We start from the raw sequence: 14,007 nt of genomic DNA on the forward strand, positions 1-14,007 counted from the left end.
ATCAGGAAACAGAGGTGCAGAGCTTGAGAGTGACAGGTCCACTTACATGACAATACACGATAAGAGACATTCATCCCAAATTCTTTTGTCCATTTGAGATTAAATTGAATAATGATGCCTATCTTTTCACTCAAGGATCTCAGAATATTTCATGCATATGAATTTATTATCAGTCTACCAACAGAAAGCTTCTCCCCCTTGATCCAGGCTCCTAGGCAGGAAATAGGTGTTCTTATATCCAGCCAATAGTGTTTTTAAAATTTTTTTATTATGGTAAAATACACCTCACATAAATTTGCCATCTTATCCATTTTAGGTGTTTGGTATCATCAAGTGCATTCTCCTTGTGCTACAACCCTTTCTTCCCAAACTGCCTGCTGCTGCTGCTAAGTCGCTTCAGTCGTGTCCAACTCTGTGCAACCCCATAGACGGCAGCCTACCAGGCTCCTCCGCCCTTGGGATTTTCCAGGCGAGAGTACTGGAGTGGGTTGCCATTGCCTTCTCCGCTCAAACTGCCTATTAAATACTAACTCCCTATTCCCTTTCCCTCAGCCCCTGGCAACCACTTTTTATTTTCTGTCTCTATGGATTTGACTATTCTGGATCTCATATAAGTGGCATCATGCAATATTTGTCTTTTTGTGACTGACTTATTTCACTTAGAATAATGTTTTTAAGGTTCATCCATGCTGTAGTCTGAATTTCCTTCCTTTCTGAGGCTGAATAATGTTTAATTGTGTGTATATTCCACATTTTATTTATCCATTCATTTTTTTTTATACATTTCAGTATCCATTCACCTGTCCATGGGTACTTGGGTGTCTACCTTCGGGCTATAGTGAATAATGTTGCTATGAATATTGGTATATAAGTTCAAGTCCCTGCTTTCAATTCTTTGGGAATATGTACCCAGAATTAGAATTACTAGGTAGTATGATAAATTCTAAGTTTAGTTTTTTGAGGAACTGCCAAACTGCCCAATAGGTTTTTGCCTAAAGCTGACAGAATGGGTCAGGAAGACTGCCCTACTAGAACCTTCCACCCCAGGAGCCCCACTCTCTCCCAGCATGGTGTAGACACAGACCAAGGTCCTGAGAGGCAGTGGCTGGTGGGGTGCGGTGCTCCTGTCTCTAGAAGCAATGAGGGGGCAATTGAACCCCTAAGTCAGCACCTGTCCTAGAGTCCAGTGGCCAGGGGAGACAGCCCTCTCTTGTCTGTGGTCTCTGAGACCATCCGCCACTAGGGTCCACTCATCTCTAGACATGTCACGTTGCTATCTGACTTGTTCTCCAAGCAGAAGCCCCCTTCCATGACTTTCTTTTTTCACCTCTTCCTGTGGCCTGAATTCCCTCACCCGGTTAATTAGCATGCCTGGCGCTGTAGCTGAAGACTTTAATCAGCGTGGGGTGCTTTTAATTAATCGTGGCTCTGCATCTGGAGTGGTTTGTGTTCCAGGGTCAGGAGAGGAGTGGAGATGGGGGATGGAAGAGGCGGCTTTGTTCGCTGTCAGGCGCAGGTGGAGAAGTTGCATGTCTGGGGAGAGAGGATCCTAGTGCCAAGGTGACTCCGAATCTATCGACCACCTGTGCAGCTTCCTAGCAAGGTGTGGCCAGTAACCAGAGTTGTTAGGGTACAGAATGGCACCCAGATAGATGGTGGGCTAAATCTAATTTTCAAAAGCTATTTAAAGTGTCAGGCAAATTTCTGATGCTCTCCAGATTACATGGGGTGGGGAGTGAGGCAAAGCAATGATGTAGATTGGGAGTTATGGGGTCCCCCTTGGAGAGGTGGTCATGCTGGAGAATACTGCCTGAAAGTGGGACTTTGGACATTTCTCTGAGCCTGGCTTTCTTTGTGAAAGTCCTGCAAAGGTGAAGGGAGGCGGCACTCAGCTTTTAAATAATGGCAGCTCTTCTATGTGGACTGTCAGAATCCTGGTGGTTCCTCTGTTTTAGCATCCGTTCTTTGAGGAGAATGGAGAAAACCTAGGTAAAGTTCAGAAGAGTAATAACAAATGACTGAACATACAGGTAGAAAGAGCCTCTAAGAAAAGGTGAAAGGAAGTTAGGTAGCATAATAACTTCCCAGGACTTCCTTCTACAGGGATTGCCCTGATGAAAAGCAAAAAAAAAAAAAAAAGTTCCTAATGGATATAATAGATGGTAGAATAAATCCAGGAAGCCGGGCCAGGATGAAGCAATGGATGGTTTAGGAGCAAACATCACAGTTCAAGGAGGAAGTTCTTCTTGGCATTAAACTCCTGCCAAGTTCATGAGGCCTAGGAAGGCTGTCAGGGCAGTTTTGGGGTGATGGGGGAGGAAGAAGTAAAGTGACAGGGTGGTAAAGAGTGAGTATTAATGACAACTTTCCTTTCTCGGTCGGCTTTTCTGGTCTCTTTCACCATTCTGTAACTGGCTGGAGAATTAGAACTACTAACCTAACCTAACCTGTCAGATCATAGACTTTCAAGGGACTTGTGATCCATGCTGTTACTGTGTACTTTTACTTAGACCCAACCCCCCCTCCCCCCGCCCCAAGCTTGGGCTTCCCTGATGGCTCAGAGGGTAAATAAATTGCCTGCAACGCCAGAGACCTGAGTTCAATCCCTGGGTGGGGAAGATCCCCTGAAGGAGGAAATGGCAACCCACTCCAGTATTCTTGCCTGGAGAATCCCATGGACGGAAGAGCCTGGCAGGCTACATACAGTCCATGGGGTTGCAAAGAGTTGGACACGACTGAGCAACTAACACTATTGATGACAAAGATGACAGTAATAAAAACTTTCTCTTATGATGTGTTTGATCATTCACAAAGTGAAAGAAAGTGAAAGTGTTAGTCATTCAGTAGTGTCCAAAATTGATGGAGAGTCTGAATTGATGGGGACCTTTATCTCCATGTTGAAAGATAAGGGGAAAAATGGGACTCAGAGACAATAAGACCTCATTGCCAGTAAATAGTGAAACCAGGATTTGAACCCAGCTCCAAAGGCTCATACACTCTTTCCAACCAAACGTAAATGACTCTTGTTTAAAATCAACAGAGGAGAGGCTTTACAATTCCAGTTGGTGGTTTTGTTGTTCAGTCGCTAAGTCATGTCTGATTCTTGGCAACCTCAAGAACTTCAGCACGCCAGGCTTCCCTGTCCTTCACTATATCCCAGAGTTTGCTCAAACTCATGTGCATTGAATCGGTGTTGCTATCTAACAATTCCGGGTAGTGATATTATTAAATACCGGTTGCAAGATGTTTTTAGAAATGTGAATATAAAGGCTTTGGAGGAGATCAGATTCAGCAAGCAGCTGGCTTCATGTGTTGTACACCCCAGAATCCCATGGCATGGCCATCTGAGACAGATTACAGACCATGTCCCTGGGAGAAACCAAGGAGGATATTAATTAAGTTTAGACCAAGAAAATGCTTTTGATTGAGCAAGCCATGATTTCCTCTTTAAGCCTGTGCAAAATATGGAGTGCTAGACAAGCAGCTGGAACATATGAAAACGTTATTATGTGCTTATGTTACCAACTTTCATCATCTCTGGTCCCCTTTATTACTTTTTTCATCACTAGACATCCAGTTTTGAAAGATTTTTGCCTACTAAACCAACTGTATTTATTAAGTAATAATATATTTCCTATTTTTAATATGGCAAATACATCACAGAGTATGCACACAAACAGAAAACAGCAACAATCCAATTTCCATTGGGCTTTTGGAAATATTAAGAATAGCTGTGGATCTCATTACCACTTGTGAATTCCTAGGAGTCCATGTGCTTCGGTCTGGATACCGTTATTCATATGCTTACATGACCAGTGTCTATGCCCATTTAATGGGTAGGTGAAGCAGGTCAGTTTCTGGCTATGTGTAGAGTCAGGGGTGTAATTTGTAAGAGGCTGATTGTCAGGATCAATTATGAAAATGGAAAGGCTGTATATACACGGAGCTGAGGCACAGCCCAGGCTGATGGCGTGAGAGGTCATAGAAGGAAAGATAAACTTCCAAATGTGCAAAAAGATATCTGAGAGTGTGGAGAAAGGAGCACCAAGGCCCAGGGCAAATCTGTACAGGAGCAGGAAGCTAAAAGGTGCCTTGGAAGAAGTGAACACACATGGTGGTCATTAAGACTGCCCAACGGGCACGTGAGAAAACAGGAAAGATACATAAAGGGAGGAAGAAAATTAAAGTAGAAAAGAAAAAGAAATCATGTGGGATTGGAAAGTAACAATTAATGAATTATTAATTCCGAAAGAGTTCTGAGACTAATTGAGCAGACTCTGGTGCCAGTTCGCCTGTGCGTGAGTTACAAGTAGCCCCTGCCAAGTGCTACATAATTTTATGGAGGCAGATGTCCCATGAAGCAGCAGGGAACACACAGCCTCTGCATTTGCTCATAAAGCACAGAGGCTCAGCCAGGTCAGGTGATTTATCCTTCACCATGTCTACTGTCTGATGGCAAGAAATTAAAAAGGATAACCAGCCTGGATGGGACGGGAGTTTAGGGGAAAATGGATATATGTGGATTCATGTATATGTATGGCTGAGTTCCTATGCTGTTCACCTGAAACCATCACAACATTGTTAATGCTGTGATATAATCGCCTATGTGTACATGCATGCTAAGTCACTTTGTGATATAATCGCCTATGTGTACATGCATGCTAAGTCGCTTTGTTACTGCTAAGTCGCTTCAGTCGTGTCCGACTCTGTGCGACCCCATAGATGGCGGCCCACCAGGCTCCCCCATCCCTGGGATTCTCCAGGCAAGAACACTGGAGTGGGTTGCCATTTCCTTCTCCAATGCATGAAAGTGAAAAGTGAAAGTGAAGTCACTCAGTCACGTCTGACTCTTAGCAACCCCATGGACTGCAGCCTACCAGGCTCCTCCATCCATGGGGTTTTCCAGGCAAGAGTACTGGAGTGGGGTGCTATTGCCTAGTCCAACTCTCTGTGACCCCATGGACTGTAGCCCACTAGGCTTCTCTGTTCATGGGATTCTCCAGGCAAGAATTCGGGAGTGGGTTGCCATGCCCTCCTCCAGGGGATCTTCCCAACCCAGGGATCAAACCTGAGTCTCTCATGTCTCCTGCATTGGTAGGTAGGTTCTTTACCACTGTCTCCACCTGGGAAGCCCATAGTTGCCTGTACCCTAATATAAAATACAAAGTTTGAAAAAAAAAAAAGGATAAGCACATCAAATTCTCTTAACTCAAGCTGAAAGATTAGGTAAGAAGTCCTCCACTGAGTTAAAAAGGTATCCCAAATGGAAAAGAATGATTACCAAAAAATAGAACCTTTTTGTAAAGAAGAAACTGGTAAAAGTGGAGAAGAAAGACCAAGGCTCTAGGAAGAAAATTAAAATTCCATTTGATCCTGTGTATCATTATTAAGTACCTCCTATCTCTCAGGCCCTGAGAAATCATGTCAGAAGACATTGGGGCAAAGCTATGTTAGAGAACAAAGAAATTCAAAAGATCTTTATGGGGATGCAGGAAATAGAAGCATTTGGGCCAAACAGAAATGTCATGTGGAACATTTTACATTAACAAGTGGCTGGTGAAAGTGAAGATAAAGTTTTGGGGTTGGAGAGGAAGCCTCTAGTCAGGAAAAGAATGCGGGTAGGAAGAGAAATAGCAACAGCTGCTCTTTAAAAGCACCAGAGTGAACAACTCTGCCAGCCAGTTGGCCAACATTATGAGAAAGAGAGAGTGGGCAGATGACAGCATGAAGCGAGTGGATTACACCTTGTTACAGAGAGAGAGGAAGGTACTGGATTTGGGTGCAATGCTCTCCGGAACCACAAAAATGATGAAACTTGAAGGAGAAGGTCTGGGAAGGGGGGTGAAAGAGAAACATGAATGGAGAAAGAAGAAGCATCTATGGTGATTACATTGATAAGAGAGAAATGTGTGATGAATTGCATGTTTGTAGCGATATTTGAGGGTTTGGATGGTGGGAAAATTTAAATGTACAGGATATAAATATCTTTGATAACAATGTGATATAAATTCTTTGGCGTCTATTCCCAGGGACTTCTAAGAAAATAACCGATGCTTATGCAGCCATCTGCTCAAATACAATCCCTCCAGGTCTCTTTTGGATCTGGGGTTCTAGGCCCCTACCTGCTACCGCACAGTCTTAGATGATACACCCGACGAGATAATATCAATTCCTGGTAGACTACAGGCTGTTCTACAAAATCTTGACCTCTGTCTCTCCTGTGGTCCTGTCCTAGCTCACCAGAGTCCCTGTGGAGTCCTGTGGTCAGTATCAGAGCTGCAGCGAGTGCCTTGGCTCGGGCGACCCCCACTGTGGCTGGTGTGTGCTCCACAACACGTGAGTACCTCTGGGCAGTTTCCTCCTGCTTCCCACATCCCCAGGTAATTCTCTTCCTCTTCGTCTTCTTCTCTGTCACTGCTCTCCTACAATTTGACCTCTCTCTTCTCTTCCTCTCTTTTCTTACTCTTCCTCCCTTATATCCTTTGTAAATCTTATCTCCCTTCTTGTGTTCTGACTTCACTTTAAATTGTTAACTTCCCATAAAAATGTATGGAAATGTCAACGTGGGAATGGTGATGAGTCAGGATATGGGGTCACCTGGGATCATTACACTCTAAGGGGCTGGAGGGAGATCTCTGGACATTTGTGGTTGCAATTTGACTGCAGACTGATATTCCAGGGCTGAAGAGCAAGAAAAAGGTATTGGACTCTTTTTCTCCAGGCTTACATGGGCCGCTAAATCGTTTATGTGATTAGTGATTCAACAGTCACTGAACAGACTTCAGTGTCTCCCCAGAATCTTCTGGTATTTGAGGGTTAAGTTCAAGTGTGTAGCACCTAAAGGCTCTCCTTGGGGCTGTCCGAATATTCAACTGGCTGTCTGAGTGCCCTGTGCCCGGGGTTACAAGACCAGTGGGTGAAACTCTGCCCTGGTGTTGCCACTCCCACCCTGTGCCTCTTCCTTGCTGGCTCCATTTGACTCTCCAGAAGTGGAAAGAAGGCAATGGTGCGCAATGGAGGCAAACGGATCCTGATAAATAAACCAAGGGATGAAAGAAGGGCATAGATAACCATCCAGACACATGCGGAGAGCTGAAAGCCTTTCTCAGTGGGATCCAAAGACCCCTGGCCTTGGCATTGCTGACTGGCAAAACCATCAGTAGTTGGGTCCCACTCAGTGGAACTTGGTCCCAGTCAAGCTTTCATTGCAGGAACCCCAGGCTTCTAGTTAACAGTTGAAACCTAACATGCTAAGAGTTGGATATGTGTATGTGTGCGTGCTAAGTCGCTTCCATTGTGTCCGACTCTTTGCAACGCCATGGACTTTAGCCCACCAGGCTCCTCGTCCATGGGATTCTCCAGGCAAAAATACTGGACACAAGTACCATAAATTAAAAAAAAAAAAGATTTTTTACTAAGAGCCTGAACTGTATGTGACCAATGACATTTACCAGTCATTTCCAACTATAAGAAGGTGGAGGCAGGGTCCTGCCTCACTCTACCCCAGGAGTGCCTCTGAAAGTTACAGTGACCTGTTAAATTCTAACACATCCTCCCCAAAGGGCCCAGGGCGGGCAACCTCCCTTCTTTGGGTGACAGTCTCAGGCACCACAAGACCTTGAGTTTGCTAAGGAAAGGTTTGAAAGTCCTCAGGCATACTGTGGGGGTGGGAAAAAATGGAGGCCCATTGACCTACCCTGAAATACACATAGCTCAGAGATGACTGGAAAGCTGGGTAGAGGCACATACTCAAAGCTGTGTATCCTAACAGAACAGTGATGCCTGAGACTGGCCGGCATGCAGAGGATGGGAAAGACTGCATTCAGAAGCCAGATCAGTTCTGATCAGTGCAAAAGAGTTGCCCGGATGATATTTTACAAGGCAGCGGGGAAGTCGTTTTCTTTGTCCCACTCAGTGAGGCCTCTCAGAAAGGGGCCATGCTCCAGATCCATGGCTTCCTTAGGGGCCTTTGGCAGCTGGCGTTCAGCTCGGCCAAGGATGGCTCAGCTTCTCCTGGCATGAGGCTTTCACACCTGGCATCGTTTAAGGGCAATCAGGAAAGCCGGCCCCCCCTGACACTCTATGCCTGTGGGACCCAAAGGCCAGTCTCTGTGTCAGCTTTGATCCTGCCTGGCGATGCCGGCCCACCCCGCATAGCACAGAGCCATGTGAGGAGCAGTGCCCTGAGGCTCTGAGACAGTAGTACAGGGGGCTACGAGTACTCCCACCTCCCCGCTCTAGAGCTGAGCTAAACGGGAATGACAGGGGCAGGTCCCAGAGGTGACTCCTACCTGGCCTCAGTTTCTCCTCAGTAACCTAATACCTGCCTCCTGGCAGAAAACAGGAGTGGACTGGGTCCAAGGTGAAGTCCAGACAGTTCATGAAAGAGGCCACCAGCCTGCACTGGGAAGCCCAGCCACCCTATTCTCAGCATGGCCTAAAGTAAACAGCCATGGATGTGAACTTGGGGCACCTGCTGCCAAGTCCAAACTGCACATCCCCCAGCTGTGTAGCCACCTGGGGCAGCATCCCATCTCTAGAGTGCTCTGCTGGCTCAAGGTGTGATTCTCCGTGACCTTGAGCCTCCTGGCTGTGGGAAGGACCTGGTGCTCGGGGCTGTGCTGATGTAAAGCCCAACTCCCCAGGAGCACTCAGCTCATGAGCATCCTAGACCCAAGCTGCCTGCCCTCCGTGGCAATCTGTACCTGGATCCTTCCTCCCTCCCAGAGTTAATAACCAGGAGAAACCCCTGGCCCACATGGTCAGGTGGAGAAGAGTGGATCCCTGGATCTTCTAAGATGCTTTGAATCAGGATTTAATATTTAATTTACATAGAGTGAGATAAATGGATACTCTGTGTACAGTCTGAAAATTTTTGATCAATGCATAAACCAAGGTAATCCATATCCCATCAAGATATACAATATTCTCTTATCAAGAAAAGCTATGACAAACCTAGACTGCATATTAAAAGCAGAGACATCACTTTGCCGACAAAGGTCTGTACAGTCAAAGCTATGGTTTTTCCACTAGTCATCTACTGATGTGAGAGTTGGAACATGAAGAAGGCTGAGCGCCAAAGAATTGATGCTTTCGAATTGTGGAGAAGACTCTTGAGAGTCCCTTGGACTGCAAGCAGATTAAACCAGTCAATTCTATGGGAAATCAACCTTGAATATTCATTGGAAGAACTGATGTTGAAGCTGAAGCTCCAATACTTTGGTCACCTGGTGCAAGGGGCACATTCACTGGAAAAGACCCTGATGCTGGGAAAGATTGAGGGCAGGAGATGAAGGGGATGACAGAGGATGAGATGGTTGGATGGCATCATCAACTCAATGGACGTGAGTTGGAGGATGCTCTGGGAGATAGTGAGGGACTGGGAAGTCTGGCATGCTGATTTCAGGGGGGTCACAAAGAGTTGCACTCGACTTAGCAACTGAACAACAACTTCTCTGGAAAGTTCCCTCATGCCCTGTCTTAATTCTTCCCGGGGGGTCTTTCTTTCTTATTTGCTTAAGTTCAGGGCAAAGCCAGACATTGCTTCTCCTAAATATGCCATTTGCATCCCTTTCATCTGAAATAGATGCCAACTGGGCATTCATAGCTACGAATTGATAGATGAGGACTCAGGCTGAGCAGGAGGTAAGGGAGCAGGCTGGGGTTGGGCAGAGGCAGTGGGGAAGGACAAGGATGCCAGAGAACGTGTAGATGCTCCATCGGGGCACCTGAGTTTACTAGGGAGGGGAAGACTGCAGGGGTTTCATCACTTTGGAGGCTCCATGCCCATACACAAAGACTTGTCCCTGTATCTCTCACACCAGCCCTGGGCCTCCTGTGCCAGGCACTCTGCTAGGCTCAGGCACACAGAGGGACCCATATTAGACCTTCTGCCTGGCAGCAAGTCCCGGGGAACCAGGCCTGTGATCCAGGGATGGGGTGAGGGTCGCAGTCTACAGTAGAATCAGCACGTTTCTCGAGTTTGCACAGCAGGCAAGACCCTGAGCTAAGTGCTGCGATTCCAGCCAGCCAACCCCAGGAAAATCCCTGCAAAAGAGCATTGGTAATGGGCTTCCTTGTGATTTCAAGATACATCCACTTTCTCTGTCACTTTTGCCAACTTTTCCCATGGTTGGAGGGAGTGAGGCGATGGGGAACTTTGCAGGAAGAGAATGACAGCAGGTGTGTGAGAGAGAGAGAGAGAGACAGAGGGAGGGACAGAAACAGACGGAGGAGCAGGAGGAGAGAGAGCATGTGTGAAGTTCAAGGAGGGGCCCCCACCAACAGGTGGCTCAGGTAGCTGAAAGGGCTGTTTGTACCAGCAAGGGCACAGGTGGGCTACAGACTGAACAAGCTTAAGAAATGCTCATGTAATTGAAACCCTCCCGCCTGTTACTCACCACCCTCAATCAGGCCTGCCAGCCCAGTTGCACAGAGGGTCACCCCTGTAGCCCTCTCTTGCAGCCCCAGGTCCCAGCCCACGGGCTTGGTGGGTTCCACTGATAACAAAAGCTTCAACAAACTGGGTATCTATTTGTCCATCACCTTGAGCCTTTTTTTTTGGCAGGGCCTCCACCCTACTGGGCCCTAGCCTATTGTGTCTTGGGTGAAGGAAAGGAAATGCGACAGCCCACCTATAGCCCTGAAGCCCAGCCTTCACTTGTCCTGGGGTTGGAACCCTCCCTCCAACCACCAGGTCCCCAGCCCCCTCTCCCACTTCCCCTCCCATGCCCAGGCCAAGAAGGTAACGGGATCCCTGCAGACCCAGCCCCATCGATTGGCCCAGACGTTACCTTTCTTCAGCAGGGTCACCAGCGTCACCCCTGGGAGGCTCATGTAACCCAGGACATTGACAGGGGAGAGATACGATCAGCTTTGAGAAAGTCTTTCCCTTCCCCACCTGGGGACCCCTCCTCTTTGCTGATTTCTTCTCCTGGAAGGATGCCCTCCCCAGGATGGCTTGGCATGGGTCACTCTTCAGGACTCACTTTGTATAGCTTCTGCCAAGATGGAACAAAGGAAAGGAATGAAAAAATGCTGCTACTTGGAGCAGAAGCAGTGGGTTAAACTAAGAACCTGTCCATGGACAGACCCTGTCTGGGCTCAGTCTCCTTCGCTATATAATGGCTGTGACAAGAGCCATCTTACAGCCACGCCTTGAAAATTAAGGAGAGGATATGCGAGCAACCCCTGGGGGGCCGGGAAGTAGCTCTGACTTTAGTGGCAGTGTAAGCAGGGGTCGTATGTTTGACCCAGGGCCTCCTCCATGGTCCCTGTCCCCTCCCTGTCCTCCCCGGAGGGTTCTGGCAGAGTGGCTGGGACTAACCCACTGCTGGGAAGTCTTCCTGCTTCAGCCAACCCCAACCAGCCACACCTTGTCTGAAACAGTTGTGTGTGTGTGTGTGTGTGTGTGTGTGTGTGTGTGTGTGTGTGTGGCTGTCCCAGGGCCACCTGGGAAAGGGCAGAGAGAGCAATTTGTTCCATTGTTGGTTCTTATTTTTTAATTGCTAAGTCATGTCTGACTCTTTTGTGACTCCAGGCTCCTCTGTCCATGGAATTTCCCAGTCAAGAACACTGGAGTGGGTTGCCATTTCCTTTTCCAGGGGATCTTCCCAACCCAGGGATCGAACCCACATCCCCTGCAATGGCAGGCAGGTTCTTTACCACTGAGCCACCAGGGACTAAATGTCTCCTTAGTCAAGTCCAAACTGATTCCAAAATGCGAGCCCTTTTGTGCCCCCAGGATCTCCAACTTGAATAAGGTTCCTCTTAACTTTTCTATAAATTTCATTTGAAAGCCCCACCTCCATTCCATTTTTTCCAACCCCTTCATGTTCTAAACACAGATTCCCCAAAATATTGCACTTTAGCATGACCATCATGAAAGGTTGAGGACTAGGGACTTGCCTGTGGGGATAGGCAAGGAGCTAGTTCTGATATCCGAGGCCTGCAGGTAGACCCACCCTGGAGGGCCTGGGGAGATGGACCAGCAATGATGTACACCCCCAGCTGACTCCAGTTTGGAGGCTTGCCGAGTTCGGACTCACAAATAGCCCCCCTTCCAAATTGAAATTTGCTTGCCCGGCCGGCAGCCCTGGGAGTTAATATTTCTATCGCCGTATTTAGGAATTAATTTCTGGAGAACTTAATCACCACCTCTTTCTCTACCCCTCACCCCCTTCCTTCTTCCATTCCTCTCCCTTCTAATTTTCCACTTGGCTGGGAACTCTCCAGCAGTGAAAGTTCAGGCTTAGGGGAGGCGGTAGGAGCTGCTTCATTAGACAGGATAATCTCATTGGAACCACTGACTTGAATAATAACCCCTCCAGGGGCCAGGGCCTTTGTCCCCAAGGGCTTTTAGCACCTCTGGAATGGGGCTGGAGGACCCTCTGCAGAGAAACTGGAGTAAGGGGGAGAGGGAAGAGGAGCTTAGCAGGGTCGGACTCCAATCCCGGGCCTGGGCTCTCTTGCTGCAGCCCACTTCTTGCAAGTCTGTGTTCGGTGGGGGCAGCCCTGGTGCTGTCAGGAATGGTTGTCTAGAAACTCAAAGCCATACGGCATGCTCTATTTGAGTCCTGCCTGGAAAACGGATGAAGCAGGGTCTTCCGCCATGCACAAGGTGCCCCCACAATGGAATGCAAAGAGATGCTCTTGGAAGTCCCTGTAGCTCCTTTGAAGGAAAGATCCAATCCAGCAGCACCACCTCCCTACCAGGAGTCATAAATTAACCCTTTGCACATTTCCCAGCTCTTGCCTGGGCTAGTGAGATATCAGAGTGCCAGAAGCCCTAAAGCCATTACCCCACCAGACCCTGTAAGAACCCAGAAGGAATCCACTCTTCCCCTCCATTTCCCCATCACTTCTAAGGTCAATTGTCTGCTTTTGGACATTCACAGCTTCCGCCCTCACAGGCCTTGAGGGATAGTAGAAATGTCAAAACATCCCTGACACTGACCTTAAACTTGACTTTCTGTGAAGAGAGCTGAGTCCTCAATACCCTTTGACAGCTGGGAAGAAAGCAGAGCTACAACCCAGGCTTTTCCTCTTTGCTCCCTGCTGCCCTCTGGGGCTTCCTCTCCCTCATTAAGAGGAAAAGTGCTGCCCCTATCCTTCTCTTTTCATCCCTGATTTGCCCCACGGGCCAGACTGAGAGGAGCTCTGTACTTCTGCATCAGCTGTGATTTGGAGGGCTTGGGTGGGGAATGTGGAGGAGGGATGGGACAGTAGCATTAGCTTTTATGGAGGGCTTATTATACATCAGCTGCTGTCTTCCATGCTTTACTCACATCCTCTTTTAACCCTCATAAATAACCACATTAGGTAGGTACTGTTTTGTCCCCATTTTACAGATGAGAAAACTGAGGCAGCAAATTCAGTTCAGTTCAGTCGCTCAGTTGTGTCTGACTCTGCAACTCCATGAACCACAGCACACCAGGCCTCCCTGTCCATCACCAACTCCCGGAGTTTACCCAAACTCATGTCTATTGACTTGGTGGTGCCATCCAACCATCCCATCCTCTGTCATCCTCTTCTCCTCCTGCACTCAATCTTTCCCAGCATCAGGGTCTTTTCAAAGGAGTCAGCTCTTCACATCAGATGGCCAAAGTATTGGAGTTTCAGCTTCAACATCAGTCCTTCCAATGAACCACCCAGGACTGATCTCCTTTAGGTTGGACTGGTTGGATCTCTTTGCAGTCCAAGGGACTCTCAAGAGTCTTCTCCAACACCACAGTTCAAAAGCATCAATTCTTCAGCGCTCAGCCTTTTTTGTAGTCTAACTCTCACATCCATAGTGGATCCATACTGGATCCACACTGGAAAAACCATAGCCTTGACTAGATGAACCTTTGTTGAGAAAGTAATGTCTCTGCTTTTTAATATGCTGTCTAGGTTGGTCATAACTTTCCTTCCAAGGAGTAAGTGTCTTTTACTTGGCTGCAATCACCATCTGCAGTGATTTTGGAGCCCAGAAAAATAAAGTCAGCCACTGTTTCCACTGTTTACCCA

General features: G+C 47.5%; 1 protein-coding gene across 1 annotated transcript in view; it reads left to right on the forward strand.

Annotated features, from left to right (window-relative positions):
- The window catches only part of PLXNA4 (plexin A4), a 483,041-nt gene that overhangs the window by 364,461 nt on the left and 104,573 nt on the right, over window positions 1-14,007 (forward strand). The window contains exon 5 of the mRNA XM_027538965.1: window positions 6,236-6,336. Coding sequence (XP_027394766.1) covers window positions 6,236-6,336 — 101 coding nt within the window. The remainder of the gene's footprint in view (window positions 1-6,235; window positions 6,337-14,007) is intronic.

Source organism: Bos indicus x Bos taurus, chromosome 4 (genome assembly GCF_003369695.1).
Source record: "Bos indicus x Bos taurus breed Angus x Brahman F1 hybrid chromosome 4, Bos_hybrid_MaternalHap_v2.0, whole genome shotgun sequence".
Lineage (NCBI taxonomy): Eukaryota > Metazoa > Chordata > Mammalia > Artiodactyla > Bovidae > Bos > Bos indicus x Bos taurus.